The sequence below is a fragment of the Mizuhopecten yessoensis genome, unplaced genomic scaffold (genome assembly GCF_002113885.1).
Source record: "Mizuhopecten yessoensis strain PY_sf001 unplaced genomic scaffold, ASM211388v2 scaffold9685, whole genome shotgun sequence".
Lineage (NCBI taxonomy): Eukaryota > Metazoa > Mollusca > Bivalvia > Pectinida > Pectinidae > Mizuhopecten > Mizuhopecten yessoensis.
The window spans coordinates 946740-968905 of record NW_018408171.1 but is presented as its reverse complement, the minus strand read 5'-3'; the positions used below and the strand labels follow the sequence as shown (position 1 = coordinate 968905).

The window sequence follows — 22166 nt, the reverse complement described above, 5'->3', positions numbered from 1 at the left end:
AATTGAATTATGAAGGTTAAACTTTTTCTCTCCATATACATGTAATATACACAAGTTATAATTTAACATCTTGGTTCAATAATGTAAAGCAACTCGATCCACTCCTTTAGCCGGCTTAGTTTTAAAATTTGGGTACAGGTACATCACACTAAACACACCGTGTCCAGTGCTTGATTGATAGGTTTTGCGTCCGCTTCACTACCGAGTAGTTTGGATAATCACAGGTAAAATATACAGGTGTGAAACCACGTGATTATGTGGCTTTTCAAAGCAATAAACTGAATTGAATTGGATTACCAGGTACAGTTTTCTTACCTGTGGGTCTTACCTGGGAATCTCCAATTAACTCATTACAGCATAATTATGACAGTGGTAATACAGAACTTGTGTGGTGTTTGATCACACCTCTAACCCCCTTAGAGCACAGGTCTGTTATTTCAACCGGCAGGTGTGATATGCTTGAATCTACCTGAAACTATGCTTTACCTGTGACTACATGTGCCATTGTAATTATCCATGTATACAGCTAATAATGTTTAAATATCATATCAGCATGGTAATAATGTAATGTGATCGCACTGCCAAAGTATTATAAAACATTTCTAATTTACATTTATATCATGGCAGCACCCCTACCTCTACAAAATTATAGAAACAACCTATATACTGAAAATATTCCGTTATCATAATTCTAATCAAAGACGAATAAAACCAGTATATACGTACGTATCCGCTATAATTTTGTTTATGATACATTGTATCTTATTAAACATTATTAATTCAATTCAGGTTATTGCATTGGATATCCACATAATCACGTGGTTTTCACACCTGTACATCTTACCAGTGATTGACCGAACTACTCGGTAGTGAAGCGGACGCAAAACCTATCAATCAAGCACTGGACACAGGTGTGTTTAGTATTTTGTACCTGTCGCAAATTTCACACCTAAGCCGGCTCAAGGAGTGGATCGAGATGCTTTTCATTATTGAACAAAGATGTTTAATTATATCTAAGTCCGTGGCATTACACATCAATAAGTACTGTATTGAATAATATCAAATGTGTAACTGTCGGTATTTTGTTGTTTATTTGAATTTTCGACCTAACATAAGGACGACACAGTGTCGTCGATTTGTCATTAAACGGTAATACCGAAAATATGCTATACGTTTTATTGACATTCAAACACAGAAGACACCAACGTTGAAGTTATTTTGTAAATATTTTTACTGATACATTTCCGTATATTTGGACCGTAGCGGTACAGTAACTTTGCAATATATATAATCCGGCACAGAAACAGATCACGTAGTAGTGCTGTTCAACGACGACATGACTGGCGGTTGTGTACACAGCATGCACCAGAGTGTGACGAGAATTACGGCCCGTGATATTCTTGTCAATCAAACAACAGCGGAGCATCGACAAGAACATCAACCAATCATCGCGAGGGCCCACCTCTCTACCGCGCGTGATTGACAGGTATATCAACCAATGAAACGGTGCCATTTTCGTGTAAGATCAGTGCACAGAACTTATCTTAACACCTACTGTATATCAATTACATCATTCACACGGCAATATATTTTATCTATATATGTATATGATAATGATTACTAATACTACTGGAACTATGAGTAAAATGTACTGATACCTAACATATTACGTTAATACAGAGAAGGTCTCTGGTTATGATATAAAGGAAACCAAAACAAAATACCTTTAGTTTATATATTATTCTGATTGTCATGGTTGACCTGAAGCGGAAACGTATATACTACTTACGGCTTTATATGTCTCTGTCTGAAGACAGGTAATACAATATTCAATATTAATTCTGATAATTCATATATTTAACAACCGGATCACGCTTAGCCTTTTATATAAGAAGTTTCATAGGTTCTAAATTTTAGTAATCACAGGTTCGTTAGACGAGAGCAACTGTTTAGACTATACACCAAAGTCGTATATATTGTAATATAACGTCTCTGGTTAAGAATAATGCTCTATTTTTTTTCTCTCTTTACTTTATACAGTTTTGATAACTGACATACGGATGCACATTATCTTTCTGAAATGGTTAAGTTCGCTTTAAATGAATAAAGAAACAAGATATTTCGAAAATTTCGTTCACTTTAAACACATAAGTGTACGTAACTTAAATGGTATTTTTTCTAATGAAAGCCTTTGTGGAGATCATTGTCATTATCACTCGAAGTTTCAACAACCCGGGAGCTTACATTGCTGTTTTAGGAAGTTAACAGGAGTACCTCGGATACCAGATGTGTAACTCATTAGTGTATTCATGCAAAAGATACATTGTTGAAATGTAAATATACATTGTTGAAATTCATACATTCCGATGACGTCACGTTGTTGACTGACAGGACGGCTGGATTGTGTGTTCATTTACATACGTTTACTTTGATGACATAAATGGACGCGTTTTATGTAAAGAAAAAGGCTATAAATATAAGGATTAACTTTCTATTCAATTTAGGTTATCGGGTGATAACTACAATGGAACCCGGGTAAATTATTTTTTCTTTATCACCCGATAACCTAAACTAAATAGAAAGTTCAACCTTAAATATTATAACATGAAACATTAAATCAGAAGGGATATTCTTACGACAGTACAGGAAAGATAAAGTTCCATTTAATTGAAATTATATCAGTAATGATTAAAAAAACACCAAAATATGAATAAAATACATTTATGTTAAATACAATAGAAATTAAAAGCTGAGAGGACAGGTGATCGGGAATCTCCTTACTAAGAGGATTATATAAATCACAAAACTATTAACAACATAAAAAACGATTGAAAGGTATATGAAGCAAAATAGGAACGTAAACTGTCTTAACATATATATATATATACAGTGGTTCGTTTATGAACATTTACCTCGGACCGAACGGAGCCGGGGGATATAGTTTACGTAATATAAGTTGTATACGACATCGGGACGTACTTATCATTCGTCATTAAATATCGTTAATATTGAGAGTTCATATTGTGTCTTTGATTATTATATGAGTGATCAGAGACGTATATACTGGCTTCATGTGTCCCTGGAGTGATGTATCAAAGCACCAGTTCAGCAATACGGTAAAAGTTATGCATTATTCTCAAATGGTCGTTCATTTCGATCCTAACCCTGGCCGTAGTACAAAATAAGCATTATTTCCTTGGTCTTTATTTATTTCATTCGAAGTAAATATAAGTGTACTATCGACCTGTGTTATTATATCGTTTTGATTACGGAATTAGAGCAACCGTCGTTGCATAGCTATACCGACAACACGGCCAGCAAGGCAGGGACTATAGACTGCCTCACCTGTACGGGCTTCGCCGGAGCGCGGCTACATCAAAGGGAATACCGCTGTGCGAGTGAGCGGGACAACGACTTAATTTTCGGGGGCCAACGACCAGTTTTCGGGAACAAAGGCACAATCTTATTGAATTGTTATGTTCCTGAAAATTGGTTGTTGTCCCTGAAAATTGGTTGTTGTTCCTGAAAACTGGTCCATGTCCCGACAACTTGGATATGGTTTTTAAATTTAAATGGTGCTCCGCTAATTTGGAGAGTGTTTCCGTAATTTGGGCCATGCAAATATGATTTAGATTGTACATCATTAAGTTAGCCATGCATAGATTATTTAGCTGGTACGTCATTAAGTTGGGTCATGAATTTGTGATTTAGATTGTGTTTTGTAAAATTCAATGCTAATTGAAGTTTACTGGTATAATAAGGTAGATTAAGTCGTAGAATTGATTTTTTCGCCCTTAAGTGTTTCTCAGTGTAGGCTAACCAGTCCTATCACTTCTCTACTGTATTCAGGCAAGTTTCCTGTTTAAATTTGTGATTTTCTCTATATTTGTACAAAGACAATACTAGATTGTAAGCTTTGTTAGGGCCTTGGTACATATTCAGTTTATTTCGAATCATATTGAAGCACTTGCAAAAAAACGGGATACCCAGTCCAACAAAGCCCATGTGGAAGAAAAATGGAGAGGCATCCTCCGTAAGGGAGATGTGGTCAAGGTCCTGTGTCGTATTGCATTGTGACATTGATTGTACCTGTTTTCAGGTGTTAATTAACCCTAGTAATGCTATACCCGCCCTTCGGCGTTCCACCGGTCAAGTGCTATACCCGCCTTTTGGCGTTCCACAGAAGATATGGGAATCCCCATTTCTAAATGATAATTTATGCATTAAATAGAAAAGATATTGATATGCAATTTATATCAATAAATATCTTAATATTTCATTCTTTTGTATGTCAAAGATGAAAATCAAACTCCGTGTCGTCTTGGAATAACGATCGATACATTCTTGGAAAGCACACATTTGGCTGGATATCCGATATTTTAGGGCCTATTTTTAGTGGTGTATTACGTCACCGGAAACGTAACATTTTTTTGCGCGGTAAAATGCTCCGAGGCACATGTTTATCTGACAGGTGCTCTGGTTCAGGTACGGAATTGTAGGATACTTTTAGGCGTTTACGTGTATTTTCAATGTCAAGTAAGTAATTTTCTACCATAATTGATATTTAATTGTTAATTCGTTACAGTTTAACATACTTAAAATAAGAGAATTGATGTTTTCAGTCGATAATTCGCTAGACCCTGTCACGTGATATTTATAAACAAACGATTTTTGCTTGAACTGATCGATGAAAAGTAAACTACTGAAACGTGAAAATAGCTTGAGTTTTTGTTTTTTGATTCTCTGTTTTCTTTCGTTGTAAAAATGCATCAATAATACGAAATGCTTACTGCTTTCGTTACCCACAGCTTCTTTCAAGTGACACGGGAATCCCCATTTCGTCACGTGTTACTACCAGACAACAATAACCGAGTTGACCTCGGGAATCAAACTTTAAAGTATCGAAAGTTAAATTAAACGATTGAAACATGAAGAAAGGTTATTTTTTATATGTTTCTGTATATTTTTGAGGTGTGAAATGAGTTATTATTTACGTACACATGCGTTGTGCAAGGGAATTCCAAACTTCGTCACGTGATGATCGTAAAATACCAGACGTCATCTGTTCATAGTAAGGTCGGTTTTTTACCGTTGTTCAATCTAGAGGCATTGTTTGTTGAAGTAAATGGTTGAATTATGGATACAGATTGTTTTTCATATCTACATACTAGTTTGGGGGATTTTGTAATTATAAACATTTGCTGTAAGGCTATGTTAGTCTAGTTGTACACAGCTTCCTTCGCATTGTCAATTTAAACAACATGGCGGACGCCGACAATGTCGCCGAACTAGAACATGTTTTGCCTGAATTTAGAGATATTTTTGAAGAAGTATTCGTCGATGATGATAGTGACGATTTTGAAGGGTTTTATTCTGACGACTGTGAGACTGAAACAGCTGACAATGATGTTTTTGCCGAGGAAAGTTGGCGTGAAGGTAGAAGGTGAAAGTTGGCGAAAGCAAACATACATGATTATTGGTCAACATATCCAGTTATCAATACACCATTTTTTGGTAAATTGATGTCGAGGGATAGATTCTTGGCTATAATATCATTTTTACATCTGTCTGACAACACAGGCCCATCAACGTGGACAGGTGGGTTATTCCCCATTACAGAAGTTGGGAGAGCCATATCAAGACATTCAAACAAATTTTCAAAGAATGTATTATCCTGGACAACATACTGCAGTTGATGAAGGAATGATTCCTTGGAGGGGAAACCTTAACTTCCGAGTATACAGTCCGGATAAACCGATTAAGTATGGACTTCAAGTATACATGCTTTGTGATTCAAGCAAAGGATACTGTTGCAGACTTGAACTCTATACTGGACGTGAAGGGTGGCAGCTGGTATCACAAAGCACATTTGGACTTACCTATGACTTAGTGATGCGCCTTGTCAGTCCATATTTGAATAAAGGCTACCACTTATACATGGACAATTATTTCAGCAGTCTCCATTTATTTAATAACTTGTATCTAAATGCAACACTTGCATGTGGAACTGTGCGAAGTAACAGACGGGGTATTCCACAGAGTCTGAAATCTACAAAACCTGCTAAAGGGGAGATATTTGTGGTCAACAATGGCACTCTTGTTGGCATGAAATATGCTGATAAGAAGGATGTCTGTCTCCTAACTACAATACATGAAGGTAAAAGCATCAAAATTATGTTTACATCAGTTTTAAGATGTACATTTATGCGTACATGATATATAACCTTGCAGTGTTGAAATGATGTATATATGATACACTGTACAGAACAGTATTATAAACTTCAGGTTAATTAAAAATAAAAAAGTCTACACAGATCCAAATCCCTGCTATTATGGTTAAATAAATATGAACTTCATTTTATGAACATAAAACAATAAATTTAACCAACATTGATCAGTGAATCGTTTGAAAAAAAAGTTGCACATAGAATTTCACAACTACATTCAAAACTTGTATTTAAGTTAACTACAGCATCTGGTAACCATTTGCATATCAGCATTCCATACTTTTACCCTGCTTTAAAACAGGTAGCATGGTTGACACAGGGAAACGAGATCATGAAGGTAACCACATTCGTAAGCCAGACTGTGTCCTTTCATATAACCGTCACATGGGCGCTGTTGACCGCTGTGACCAGATGGTTGCCTATGGAGGTTTTAACAGGTGGACCTTAAAGTGGTGGAAGAAAGTGTTTTTCCATATGCTTGGTCTAGCAGTGTTAAATTCGTATCTCCTCTACAAGTACAGGATCCCTCAACCAGTTCAGCAAAGAGTATTCAGGAGAGAGCTTGTGGCCCAAATGGTTGAAGCTGCTGAAGTTCCAAGAATGGGTCAAAAAAGAAGAAAGGTGAAATCTGAATCTTTCAAAGATTAACAGCAAGGCATTTCCTCAGCCATTTACCATCAACAAAACAAAAGAGCTCATGGCAGGAGACAGTGCATTGTGTGTGGGCCAGCTGGAGCCGACATTTTTAAATCGTCCAATCCAGGCATTGTACCTCCAAAAAGGACAGGACACGAAACCTGCTTTCAGTGCCAGCAGTGTTGTGTACCATTGTGTATCGAGCCCTGCTTTCAGTTGTATCACACAAAGTCAGAATATATTTAAGCCTACAAATGGCAAAAGTTAGGAGAACAAGACCACACCGAAGAGTAATGTAAAATCCGATGTGTATATATTTTACCATTTCACTACTAACTTTCATTGTTTAGATGGACAATATTAGACTTGTATGGTTATACCCTGTATATTGCTTATAATGATTAGACCGACTTTGTTTTCACTTAATTGGAACTGAAGGATATGGAGTATGAAGATTATTTTCTGCAGGTATGTTTTATAAGTGGTATTAGTATCCCAAGAAGCTGGATCAGCTTACATTGACATCGACACTACATGAAAACTAGTATATGAATTTATGAAAAATTTGAATTTCCACACTGATGAGTTATCTCCCCTACATGATACTGAAAACTTACCAAACATCTTTCTACAACCTGTCTAATATGTAATTATATCTATGATAGATACTATCTAATCTCTTGCATATTATATCAACACCATTTAGATATAATTTTGCAAGTTATAGTGAGAATAGAGAAAATTTGATTTTGCCTGTTTTGATGCGAATTGTAAAACATCAGTAACACAACTGGTAGTATAAATGGCCTAAATATACATGTTTTAGGTATATCTCGGTTATAAAACGACTTTAATGGCTTAGATCCAATTCTGAAGAACATTTAAACATAATTTGTTTTTACTGAATTTAAAAAAAAAAAATTCAAACAATTCAGCACTAGGTGTATCCCCATATGGAACAATTCAGCACCACTAGGGTTAATGCATCACTTGTTTGTACAATTCTATAAGTCATTTGTTGAAAACAGTTTGAACACATTTTCAAAACATAAACGTTTCCCAACCTCCTGGATTATTGTTGTGCACACTACTTACCATGGTTGGTTAGGCACTTTAATAGCCTTTTAAATCACTTAGTCTAGTTCAAGCATCTGGATGATACAATGTGAAAGCAAGCCGGAGGATGATGAAATCAAGTTTAGTAAAAACTATTAAAGCAGCATTTGTTAACAGTTTTCATTTGAACAAAGTAATTACAACCACTGTTTAAAACAAAACTACTTGTTACAGTTAAATTTTATGGTTAGCGAAAAGCAGGGTACAAGCCTCGGGTCTCCTGCTCAATATTTTATCCCTTGGGTTTGAATAACCTTATCCATACCTCACATCAGGGATGGATTCTATTAGTCCATGTTGACCTATAAGGAAGCCCTATATATTGATTCAGACACCATGGCATTGCACCACCATCTCCAAACGAAACTAGGGTGAAACATGTAGAGCAAACCTCGACGGTTGAATCAACCTGTTTTATCTGTGGTTTGCATGCGTCGCCTAAAGCTTGATGAAGAAGAATATTTAAATCAGCTGAACCTGTATGAATTTCTGAATTGTTCAAAATCAGGATTGCTAGTGAATGCAGCTTAAAAATCTCGTACAGTGTCAATTAATTGACTGTTGATCTAATCTTATTGTAATTTGTAATCGGTACATATTTGCGGGGGTTAAATTTTGCTGTGCACCCCAATCCCTTGTGTTGTGCAAAGTATTTTGAGTGTCATCATTTTCGGGTTAAACCTCGATATACAGGTAAACCGTTTGAAAACGCTGATCCCAAGCGTCATCATCCGCCAGTGACTTCATTCGAAAGAAAATCAAATGTGTTGTACCTTTGTAGGAGTAAACTAATAATTAATCACCTTCTGTGTACACATAAATATGTTGTGGCCACTTATATGCGAGTGTTGTTTTTACATGGACTGCCCAGTTGTCCGGTGATAATCTGATTTGAGTTCATTTCAGCTTGCATAACAGCATTGGTTTATAAGTATTTTCAACAGGTTGTGATAAGGTCCGTAAAAGTGGTTAACATTTCCAAATCCAATCACTTGCTCGTTTAAGCCACTAATTTTTTGACTCCAGCTTATCTATTTGCTGCCGATTCATCCTGTGATTATGCCAAACCCAGGTCTGACAGTCCCCTTCCATGCTTCAGAGTGTTCCTGGAATGGAGGGACAACCCTGTCTGTCTGGAGGATCTGTTGAAATGAAAAGTAGGAAATTCACAAGACAATACAAGAGCCTATGCTATATCAGTCCTTACTTGTTGCACCTCCAGGTTGATTTGGAATATTGAACGTCTTTGGGAGGCAAGCAAGTATAACTGAACAGAAGACTCTTTGGAACAAGGGTGGCCCTGGAGACAAACATCATGCGGGTCCCCAAAGAATGCAAACCCCCATAAGCTGACCCCTGTTACTGGCCAGTATGAGCTATGATAAACAATATCCTAAATACACAAGTATAATGAGCAGCTATAAACAACAAATGAGCCAATGCAACGGCTAAGTGGAGGTCGAACCTGGGACTCTCCGACCTCTAGACAGATACTAGACCAATTGAGCTACCTGGTCGCCGACGATCAACCTAGTCCAGTTCCGCTACAGTAACAAACTATATGGGTAGCAAACTGTATTGAAATAACCTTCTGTGCTGTAATGAGCAGCGTGGAAATATACACCATGACACAGACTAAAGGGTCGACACTAACAAAAAGGTCCATTGGTACACAAATAAACAGCTGCAACGAGAAAAACAATGCAGAAAAGATACAGTGTGATGCAGATTAGTGAATCAATACCAACAAAACAGACACTGATACACTGCACTTGGTGCACGAGGAAAAATGACTGGCCAAAAATGGCACAAACTTTCAGTTAACATCAAAATTGACAGGCTTAAAAGATGGCAGATGAGTTGAAGCAACAAAATGAAACACAAGGACTGACAAATCCAACACCACATCCTGTCAGTTGTCAGGATGCCAAGGAAGGAGATGGAGATATGACAAAGAAATCTCATTTGTTTGTATTAACCTTTCATTCAGGGAAGGAAAGATGGATTTTCTAATCCTTTGCTTTGGGTTATAAAGATGGGTTTAGGTACAGAGTATGCATACTACCGTTCCAGTAGTACGGTTATTACTACTGAAATGAAATAGGTCCATTGGACCAATAAAAAGTTACTTTGAGAAAACGTAGGCTTGGGTGCCACCTACAATCTCTGTTACAATTAACAAATAATAATTCTGAAGAATTGATGCGGAAATATATCAAAGGAAAAGGAAAGGATTGAAAGTAAATGTAGGACACAAATGTTTTATATAAGTTTTATGTTAAACCCTAATAGCAACAAAATGATCGTGAAAAGTGATTGTTCGGTAATCATTATATTATAGTGTATTTAGTTCTGACCATGTGGTTTCTTTGTAGAAAATAACGCAACAGCATGTTATACACTGGTGCCATACACAAAGAGAAATTGATTGGAAAAGTAGATTTATTTTTTCATTTTGTGTATATCTTAGATCCCTGTAATAAGCTACAGCTTCAGTGTGGTAAGAAGTCGTACACATCATAATGCTTTGTATAAAAGTCATGTATAAAATAGGGGGAGATTAAATCACGGTTAACTGCCGCAGTGTGAAAGCTTTGAATGTTATCTTGAAAATTTAAAATAATTAGACTTATTGTTTTTTATATCGGACCAATACAGATAGTGTTAAGCATGCCAGACAGTGGTTATGTGGCCTTCTAATGTTGTAAACCCACAGACAGCACAGTGACAACTTGTGTTCCCCGTCACAGATGGTTCATACAACGTCATTGATTATTACATTTAAGAGCATTGAGGAAATCAATCACTGGACTTCAATGTGAAAAAGCAGATAATACATACCTAAGGTCCTGCTACCCTTGAGGTGACATTAAAACTTATAGCAATCAATATTGGGAGGAAAATGTACCAGTTAAGTTTTGCAGCCATCAGTACTGGGTTCCTAAATATCTTTTAATGTTTATGTCTTGAATATCTGGATTTTTTCAGTGACAGTCCAGGATCTGTTGCCAGTAGTAACAGCAGCAGCAGCAGCAGTGAAGCACGGGAGCAACGTAACAAGGTAAACATTTTACTTGTAGACATTGGTGTGCAGTCGGGCCACTTTTTAACCAATTTTTTGACAGATTCTCCCATTTCCGTTTAAAGTGTCTGCTAAATCCAGCCATTTCACAATGGATTGATGAAACCTGGATGACAAAGCTAGTTATATATTACACAAAATTGTAAGCATTTATATTTTACAGAGACTGAAATTCTAAAACTTTACTTGAGTATCAGACAATGTTCAAAACACCTTAATATTACTGGCATAAACCAATTCTTGCTTACATATCAGACAAATCGGTGATTTTAGTTTTGATGACATCTAAATGTATTTTCCTTGGAAATAAGAAAATATGAAATCATAAAAGAATGTTGATGTCAACCTGTTACCATGGGAATACTGAATCTGAATGTTTGGGGCGATCTGAAAAAGTATGAAAAAATTGCTTTTGTCTTCTGACTGGGAATCCGGACACAGTGACACAAATTATGTAAGGGCTGTCAATCTGTTTATGACCTTGGGACAATATATTAACAACAGTTGGGTCTCTTTCCTTCACCTGTCAAGTATAATCTGTATGTTATCAAACTCAACCATCTACTGTACCAGACAAAAAGCTATTACATACTTAACAATATTTTAAATTAGTGAATGAAAATCCAATGAAACTGCTGTCTAAACCTTATGGATGTATGAGGGGCAAGGGTCTAATGGGGAAACAGTGGTAAATATTTAATTTCCTCCTTCTTTAGTGTGGGCGATGGCATTTTAACCAGGTTTGGAGTGAGCAAAGTGATTAAAACATTCTAATAACAAAGGGATATTTTGCCTATTTAGATAAATTTGACCAATACCCTCACTGAAGGTCAAAGATGTGTGATGAAAGACAGGTGCCCAATACAATAGGCCTTTTGTTAGTTTTTTAGCCATCATCTGATGGTGGGCTATTCAAATCACCCTGCGTCCGTGGTCCGTCCGTGGTCCGTCCTTAAGCAATTCTTGTTATCGGTATTTCTCAAGAAGTACTAGAGGGATCTTTCTCAATTTCATATGTAGGTTTCCCTTTGTCCTTAGTTGTACAGGGCAACTTTTGAGACTGATCGGATAAATAACATGGCCGACAGGCATCCATCTTGGATTTTGATAGTGAAAGTTTGTTATCGCTATTTCTCGGGAAGTACGGGAGGGATCTTTCTCAAATTTTATATGTAGGTTCCCCTTGATCTCTTGTTGTGCATGTTATATTTTGAGACTGATCATTAAAACAAAATGCATTAAAAGAAGAACTAAACAGATATTTCTCATATTGCAATGATAGATTCCATTTCTTTCACATTAAGTACTGTACTAGTAAATATGTGAAATGACAAACTCACTTTGAAAGTTGTCTTTCATACACATCAGTATTAAGTTTAGATCAAAAGTTACCTCAAGGTGCATTTACCTGTTAACATGACTCGATCAAACAGATTAGAGGAAAGAAGATAGAAGATCGAACTGACAAAGAACTAATGAAGATGGTACAAAGGTGGGCGCCAAGATCCCTCTGGGATCTCTTGTTATCCACTACTGGACATAAACACCTTGATTCTGAGATATTCACTGGAAGTGAAAAGTGTGTTTTATTATAGGACTTTGGTGTACATTTTTGTCTATGCAAGGCTTGATAATTTCGATGCATTAAGCACATATGTAGGGCCTGCAGAGGTACAGATGCTCTCTATAGTTATCTCAATGTCTGTCCACCAATCATTAAATCTAACTCATCAACATAATTGATCAAACATTGGGGGCTTGACTCATCAGCATAATTGATCAAACATTGGGGGCTTGACTCATCAGCATAAATGATCAAACATTGATCAAACATTGATGACTTGACTCATCAGCATAATTGATCAAACATTGGTGGCTTGACTCGTTAGCATAATTAATCCAAAGATTGTGGGCTGAACAATGAATTCCTACAAAATCGGATAACTCATTTATGTATTTTTAATTTCACAATGATTTAAAAAATACCTGACTTCAAAACTTGTAAATCCATTTATATTGTAAATATTAACTCAACTTTTAACTTAAGATTGGAAAGACTTGTTTCTAATTTCAAAATATGAGCAGAATTAAGTCGACATTGCCAAGCATTGGAAATGGTTGAGACCCAAACCATGTAACTACATATGCTACCAGGGTTGGCCTCTTTGACCACCCTATCCCTGGGTAATTGTTCCCCAGGGTTTGCTTGACCACCCTATCCTAGGGTAATTGGTCCCCAGGGTTTGTTTGACCACCCTTTCCTAGGGTAATTGGTCCCCAGGGTTTGAGATCCACAGCCAATAAACAAATACAGTCGAACCTGTATTGAGAGACCACCCTTGATTTCAAAATGTAGTCGTTTAATGTAGGTTGTCTCTTTATACAGGTTTAATTCACAATGAAATCAATGGATCATGAAAAAGGGCTTCTTAAAAATGTCTCCTAATGGAGGTGATGACATTGGCAGGTTTCACTGTATAGATATTGCTCAGCAGGGACAGATAACAAACTTGACCTTTGGCTCTGGCCTTGCCCTTAGGTATGTCAGATGTCATATAACGTGTTTTCCTACACCTACAGGGTATAAACCAGTGGAAACATATATTTATCAGAAGCAAACAGAATAATCCCTCTATAAATGCATATGAAAATGAATAACCATTATCATAAATACAGTTTTTGATTAATCGTGTTCTGAAATGTTGTTTCCGTTGTTGGGTATTTCTTTATTCAGGAAGAAAACATAACAAATTTGCAGTTTGATTTCCATATGAATTCTGCTGAATTCTAGGTCACTGTGATGGCACCGTTCTTTTGTCGGATTTCTATTAAGGTAAAGATGTTGGTGATAATTGTGTCACATAGGATGAGTTTTTTTAATCCTATAGACAACCCTTTATTGAGGCCCTGTTTCCTATACAGCAAACATTTATATTTTTAGCCCACCATCATCTGATGGTGGGCTATTCAAATCACCCTCATGCGTCCGTTGTGTCCGTGGTCCGTCCTTAAACAATTCTTGTTATCGGTATTTCTCAAGAAGAACCAGAGGGATCTTTCTCAAATTTTATATGCAGGTTCCCCTTGGACCTTAGCTGTCTGTGCAAGGCAACTTTTGAGACTGATCGGATAAAAAAACATGGCCGACAGGCAGCCATCTTGGATTTTGATATTGAAAATCGCTATTTAAATGTAGGTTCCCCTTGATCCCTCGTTGTGCATGTTATATTTTGAGACTGATCATAAAAACAAAATGGATTAAAAGAAGAACTAAACAGATCTCTCTCATATTGCAACGATCGATTCTATTTCTTTCACATTAAGTACTGTACTAGTAAATAAGTGAAATGACAAACTCACTTTGAAGGTTGGCTTTCATACACATCAGATCAAAAGTTACCACAAGGTGCATTTACTGTTATCATGACTCGATCAAACAGATTAGAGGAAAGAAGAGAAAAGATCGAACTGACACAGAACTAATGAAGATGGTACAAAGGTGGGCGCCAAGATCCCTCTGGGATCTCTTGTCTTCAATCAGACGCATCTTGATTACTATGATATATCGGGGTTCTCCCCAGGCCATTTAGCTGATACGGCTCCGTATCAGCTTCAGTTTGAAATCCTCCCTGCTGTATCGGCTTAATTGACCCGTATCACCTTAGACTATGAACCGTATCACCTTGTTACTTGTACTGAAAGTGGTCTTTTTACACAAGAAATTGACATTAATTAAATCACACAGCTGACCCAAGTCCAGCAATGACCCCACTGGTCAGTTGCACGATAGGCGTATTGCCACAGGGGGCCTGTAATTAGTGGGGAGGGGGCCGGACAAGCCCACAGGTGTTGGGCAAGCGTGCTCACTGGAGCCTAAAGCAATTACCACCGGATCCTTTTACATACATGCCATATCTCACGATTTAGGCGTGAAACTCATGAAAAACAGCCTTCCAAAATGTCTCACGGCGTTGGAACCCATTTTCACGCTTTTTGTTGCAAATAATTTGATCTCACGAAAAGAAACAAATTTGGTCAATCTTAGTGAATAAACAATAGCTACATGGATTCACACTGACCTTGGTCACTGCAAGGTCTGAATTCACACGCCAGCAGGCCAGGCCAATTAGCAGCATAGGTGTGAAAGTTCTGAATGGCCCGGCCAGCCGATTTAGCGGGGCATGGCTTGATGACTTGCTCACCGATGTGTGAACTGTAAAGCAATTAAATCAGTGATCCCACATCCAGTCGGGGCTAGTTGCTACTTAATATGTGATGACAGTTGATATTAACATTAAACAGCAACATAAGGAGATGTCAGATTTGTTTATACCGAAACGGAAATGTTGGAGGTGACTATAAAATCGAAAACCGGACACTGACATTGAATCGGAATTCATTCTCTTGCCGTGGGATGGGATTGAGTGTTAATGAAAATAACATAAACAGAAGAAAAACAAGTTTCTTCAGAATTGGATATATAAAAATAGTATCTATTGGTAATTTATTTCCCAACAAATTAGAATCGAATATTCCCAATGTTTTGAGATATATTTTTTAGTCACCCCTGGGGGAAACCCATCAGGGACTATTAATATTGGTTTCAGTCCCAGATTTTGACCTCCACTGTTTCAGCTTTCGTGTGTTTGCTTCTGTCGCTAATTACAAGCTTTTGGATAACTCCGATATCGATTTTAGGAATAGATCTAACATACAACCAAAAGGCGTTCCGAATTTCAAACTAAAGATGTTCCGAATATGAATCAGTCACCTTTGAGGTTCCCGAAGGGGTAGACTGTTATATTATATATTGCTATTGATTGATTGAGACGTTTATGTCTCACCAATGACTATATTGGTAAAATTTCTTTTTAAACCAAATTAAATTTTTGAATAAAAAGTTCAAGAAGAAAAGCTCAGTAACGTCTCTTTTTCTTTATCAATCTATTCACGCAATGACAAAGAAAACGTCACCTAGCAAAAGGGCAAACTTGATTTGACATGCCGGGTTTGTGTTTGCCGCCGGCACACTACATTAAAGCATACGCGCAATTTGGCGGACACAAGCAACATTTTGTATCGGTTTGCATTTCTCTGCAGTCCGGCGAAACTTCTAATCGAACGGCAGGTGCCGAACATGCGGGATTTAAGGGACATTCGTAATCAGTAGGAAGGTGCCGCCTTCCCGGCGGTAAACGGCACGCCTGAATCAAGTTCGTCCAAAGTAAAAAGTTTACGACATTTATGAAAATTGTTCTATTTTTTTTATTTACATACCATTTTCAGCCGTCACATTATAATTTCAAATGGTGATATGTTATAAATAAATGCGCCATCATTCAAACAAATATTTCATCAACATTCATATCCCGCCTGACAACGTTTACAACTTTAGGACACTTTACAACATAACACGTTAGGGCAGAACTTGAAATGGAAAACCGAAAGAGTGCAGGGTCATGTAAGGTAAGTAGAACATTGCCATATTCAGAATTTATAATAAAAGCGCTCGACACCGTTTAATGTTATCGTGTTTGCGGTGTGGTGGCAGTGGTGACCTCGAGGTACCGGCAAAACATGGTATTGACATTGTATTCATTTTGAGCAAGATAAAAAGTGTATTAAGCAAAACTGCATATTTATGCATGTTTTTTAATCGGTGATTAATTCTTATGTCTTCCGGACGAAGTTCCGGTAATTTTTGCGTCAGTTTACAGACGATGGCCAAACGTCTAAAATATCTTTGTGTTGTGTCCAGCAGGTCACATAGTAACGAGATAAAGCTTGATAAAATGGCTGCGCGGAAATATATAACGGGCGGAAACCAATGACTAGACGATATTGACAGTTTTACAAACAAATAATTTTTACTGAGAATTATCAACTGATAATATGGAGTTAAATAACCACCAATACAATACCTGTACAAAAATAGTGATAGGGATTGGAAATTCCTTAATCATCAGCCTTTAGTTTTGGTGAAAATGATTTGCTCCAATATGCATGTTCAGTTCTCTTATATCATTTTTTTCCCCCATTTTAACAGATGAACTATCTTATCCTGGCACTTTGGCATGTTCGAATGTGGAAGGCCTTGAAATTGGGATGAAGAAGGCCAGGGAATGTCACAGAAATTTAAAAAAAAATGAAATTATTTGCAGTGTTTGTGTTTTATGGTCATAAAACATGGAACATTTTCTTCAAGTAAATCAACCACATGCGTTCTTATTATATCCTAGTAGGTTGGCATGGTTACCTAAACAGCGTGTATGCATACCTGGTCATTGTTAGACCATTTTGATTGACAGGTGGAAATATGTCAGTTGTAGCTTGGTCAATGATTTATTATACTGAAATAATCATACAGGAGATGGGGTGACTTTCATGTCATTTTGACATATTTCTAGTTCTAACCTGGGTTAATAAGAACAACCCTGTGGAATTTCTTCTTTTTTTAATTACTATTATTTTTTGCCTTTTATGTGATTTATTTACTTTTAAATATTGATAGCTTTATCAGGACCGTATGTCACGTGTAAACCTTCCTAAAATCCTTTAAAATATCAAAAAATCTTCAATTTTGGCTCTAACAAAGTAATTAGAGGCTTCAGAATAGCACAAATGATTCAATACTATGATATATGCTATATAATTTATGTTTTAAATGTCCCACAAATTTCTCATGAATTCAGAGAAAAAATCTCACTATTTTTGACCAAACCTCACTAAAAATAATCACTGATCTCACTATTTTGCACCGGAAAGTTATGGCATGTATGCTTTTAGCATGGTCAATAGGTAATAAATTGAGGAAACTGGTGTTGGATTAACAAAACAAACACTTATTACATCTGTTATAAATCAATTTACTCACATATGATTGCATTTGACAACGCTGAAATAGCGTGTGTATTCAGTGTTAGTGATGGTCGCCATCTTGGATTGTGTAGAGTACAGACCAGAAAGCGGAATGAAAATCCGGATTTGTTTTTAAGGAAGAAGGGCTCAAATAAAAATGCTGTTTTAATATTTAATCACATTTACTGACAGCAGTATTTAATGCAGTTTTGGAGGAAATAAAAACACTACAATTTATTAAAATATTTTCTCTTTCAATAATAAGAACCGTGATATATACTTTTTAATGTAAGTGTTTCCCCCTATAGCACTAACAGCTTTGAAATATTTCTTCTTTAAATTATTTTTAATGGGGATAAAGTAAGGGATACAAATGTAAAGATAAGAGACAAATGTCATATCTATTATTCAATGTACAAAACTCATACACATTTCTATAAATTGTATTTTTTTTAGAATATTTAAAAACAAACAATAATATTGCCGAAAATTCAGACATAAGGAACACTTATTTCTTTCTTTGGTTTTAATGTTCATCAAAAGAAGTTTGGTAAAATTCTGGGGAGAAACCTGTATATATATACATTACAGATTCAGTAACAATATGTTTAGGGACATTCAGAACATAAACACTATATTGTATTTTTAGGTCACCTGAGACAAAGTCTCAAGTGACCTATTGCGATTGCCTTTTGTCCGTCGTCGTCCGTCGTCGTCCGTCGTGCGTCCGTAAACAATTTACATTTTTGACTTCTTCTCCAAAACCCCTGAACCAATTTCAATGAAATTTTGCAGAAACCTTCCATGGCCAAAAGTCAACAAAAATAGTTGCTGGTTTGGTCCCCAGCCCCCAGGGGCCTGAGAGGTGGGACCAAAAAGGGTCAAATTGACTAAAATTTCAAAAATCTTCTTCTCAAGACCCAGATATGGTATTGGGTCTCGCGTTTCCCTCTGGGGTGGGGGTAAACTTTACTATAGTTTATATAGGGAAACCACATTTTGGACTAACATTTGTTTAATTGCCATTGGAGGTAATTCAATTTAGGTTAGCATTATCAGTATTGGATAGCAGTTTGATGGTATGTACATATGAGCCCTGACTGACCCCCCAGGGCTGATGGGTGGGGCAAAAAAGGGTCGAATTGACTGAAATTTCAAAAATCTTATTCTCAAGACCCAGATATGGTAGAATCAAACACTTTTCATAGATGGAGGGGTCTTAAGGTTTATGACCTTAGGGTCTCACGTTTACCCCCTTGGGAAGGAAGGTGGGGGGGGGGGGGGCAAAATTTACTATGTTTTATAATGGCAAATGATACTTTGAATATAACATGTTAATAACTTGATTGAAATTATAACCCTGATTTGACAGTTTGATACTATGAAAAATTCGAGCCAGCCCTACCCCTGTAGGGTGGGGCCCAAAGGAGTCAGTCTGCTAAAATTTCTTCATTTTCCTTGTTTAGAATCAGAGGTGCTAGTTTCAAATACTTTTTAGTCTTAAATCTGTATGCTAGATATTGAATGATTTTTTTTTTATTTTTTTTTTGTCACTTTGAATAATATTTCTGTTAGTGTTAAAAACAAAATCAACTCTCTGTATAAATATATCAGGTGACCGTTTAAGGCCCATGGACCTCTTGTCTGTGTTAGTGATTTTAGGTGATTGAAAAAGATAAAAATCACTCTATCTTGATCAGTTGTTCATTTGTTCATCAAGCTGTGACATCTTTCTGTAACTGCATGCAAGAACAAGTATATTGAAATACTATTAACTTCAAGTGAGATTACCCATCTGAGGAATAAAATTTTGCCTGAAGCAGTCTATGGCCAAGATGACTTAAAGTCATTTGAAAAAACAACACTGGGAGCGGAGGGGTGCGTCCCAATTGGAATAAAAGTATATCTTTAAAATCCTGCTCCTTCAGTCCAGGTAAAAGGATTTTTAACCTGATTTGGTTTAGAGCATCCCTCTGCTGAGTGAACTCCTATTTGTGTAATCGGAAGGTGTGCTTCACCTGAGAGAGGGAGGGGGGAGGGGGGAACTGAAATTGGAACCTCCTACCCCTGGAGACTTGATACCTGGGCCATTGCTTTGAAATGGGTGTTGGGCATGGGGAGAGGAGATCAACATGATATCGGAATGGACTCACTGAGCTGGCCTCGCCTTAAGAGACTTTGTCTTGGTGTCACCATTTGGAAACAGTTGAGTCCTATATCGTATAACCATAAGAACAATTGCTGGTTGTGGAGTTATGCTACCAGGATTGGCATCAGGGTTTGGCCTGCCTATGGAAACTTCGATAAATAATGCTATCAGAAATTCCCTTGTCTCTGTACCAAGAGATTTAGTCCATTTATCATGACATGGAAACAGTTCAGATCCCCACCCCATAAGTATCTCTACAATGGCTCAGTATGAAGAGAGGTATAAACAAAACTTCCAGGATTGGTACCAGGGTCCAGTCCTACCCCTGATGACTTGGTCCCTGGGTACTTACTTTGAAATGGTTGATATCTTTACCCTGTATCCATATATACAGGTCATGGGTATGAAGAGACATACAATCATGCTTTCAGGACTCGATTCTTGAGTCCAAACATGGAACTTTGTGATCCCCATCCTATAACAAAACATCTAGTGGTCTTATAGCTGAGTAATTGGATACATATGTGATTACTGTTGGCTCCATGGTCTCGGGCCTCAACCATCCAAACAGATTTTCATCATTAGTTTTAAATATCGTTCCTTTTTAATGTTCTTAACCATAGATCTTCATTAAAATTATTTTGGACCACATTTATGGAGCATCTCTGAATTGGTGCCAGAACAGATACGTAAATTCGAACAGCGAAGCAGGAAGCTGGCCTTTAATAAGGAGCAATTAGAAAAACCAAAAATACCAACACTAGCTTATAGAAGATCATGTGGCGATATGATAGAGGTTTACAAAATATTGTTTGGGAAATATGACTATAATGTATCCGATATATCTAATGTCAGGGAAAGTTCATCTACACGTGGACACAACTTAAAAATTTACAAATCGCAATCAAGATTAAATATTTGAAAATTTTCGTGTACACAGAGAACTGTTGTAGCACCACTTTTCTGTCAAATGTTATGAATTCAAGCTCAATTAAACAATTTGAATATAAATGAGATGAACACTGGCAAAACCAAGCGTAGAAATACAGTTTCAAAGAAAAATATTGAAATCTGAAAGTCACAACTATTGAGTTATGTTTTTATTCAACTGTTTATTATTTCAGAGCTGACTGTCAAAGGATTGTAAAATCCGAGTTTTGTCAGAATAAATCTATGTATCTATGTATACAAATGACATAGTAATACAGACACAAAGGAAATATTTCGAGAGGACTGGAAGAAAGTTGACAGATCATATAATATGAATTTCATAACTTGATCCTTGTTTGTTGACAGGACCGACAGCTGAAAAAAACAACACCGCCCCTTCCATACCGAATTGCTAAGGCGCTGGATCCCCTCATATACCGTAATACAGAGCTGGACATCTGGGAGGAAGACAGGAGAGGTAACTTTATAGTGTTTATTTCAGAACTTGGATAGACAGCCCACTAAAACACAAGACACCTATAAATCGAGCTTGAGCGAGACACCTCTTTCTGCCTTTGTTTAGCTATGAATAGATATGTATTTAGGCAATAAACGGCATACATGTGGCAGACATTTTGGTATAACTGCCACATGTGTCGCAGACAAACTGAATGGTGAGCATAAAACGGATATAGAAGGGTTTTAATTATCACACCAAATAAAAATATATATGTAAGTTTGTTTTTCTGAGACTGAATATCCAACAAATTTGTAAGTATGAAGGGCCATGGTATTGGTATAGCAATGTCTTGGTGTCTGGACACCAACAGTATTTTGACCTTGGCAATACTTCATTGCCATTTCACCTATATATTTACCAGAATTAGGGCTGGAACGGGTAACCCAGTAACCGGTTGCAGTTTGGTTACGAGTACTTTCTGGTTAGCAAATCCATGTACCGGAAAACTGTCCAAAAATGTAGGTCAGTATTTATTGACTTCCCGTGCAGAAATGTCGCTCCTGACTGCTGATGATTGACAGAACTCGAAAAAAACTCGTATTCAGTATACTTGCTTTACTATTGAGTGCATATAAACAGTAAACTTTCAGTGGACCCCATTTGGCGGAGTTATGGCCCCTTGAATAATGAAAAATGTCATTATCTGCC

The 22166-nt window shown here is 36.8% G+C and overlaps 1 protein-coding gene across 1 annotated transcript in view; it reads left to right on the top strand.

Moving 5' to 3' along the window:
* Positions 1-22166, top strand: part of LOC110458655 (protein ovarian tumor locus-like) — a 90759-nt gene that overhangs the window by 29830 nt on the left and 38763 nt on the right. Inside the window, exons 8-9 of the mRNA XM_021510463.1 lie at positions 10968-11040; positions 21365-21476. Coding sequence (XP_021366138.1) covers positions 10968-11040; positions 21365-21476 — 185 coding nt within the window. The remainder of the gene's footprint in view (positions 1-10967; positions 11041-21364; positions 21477-22166) is intronic.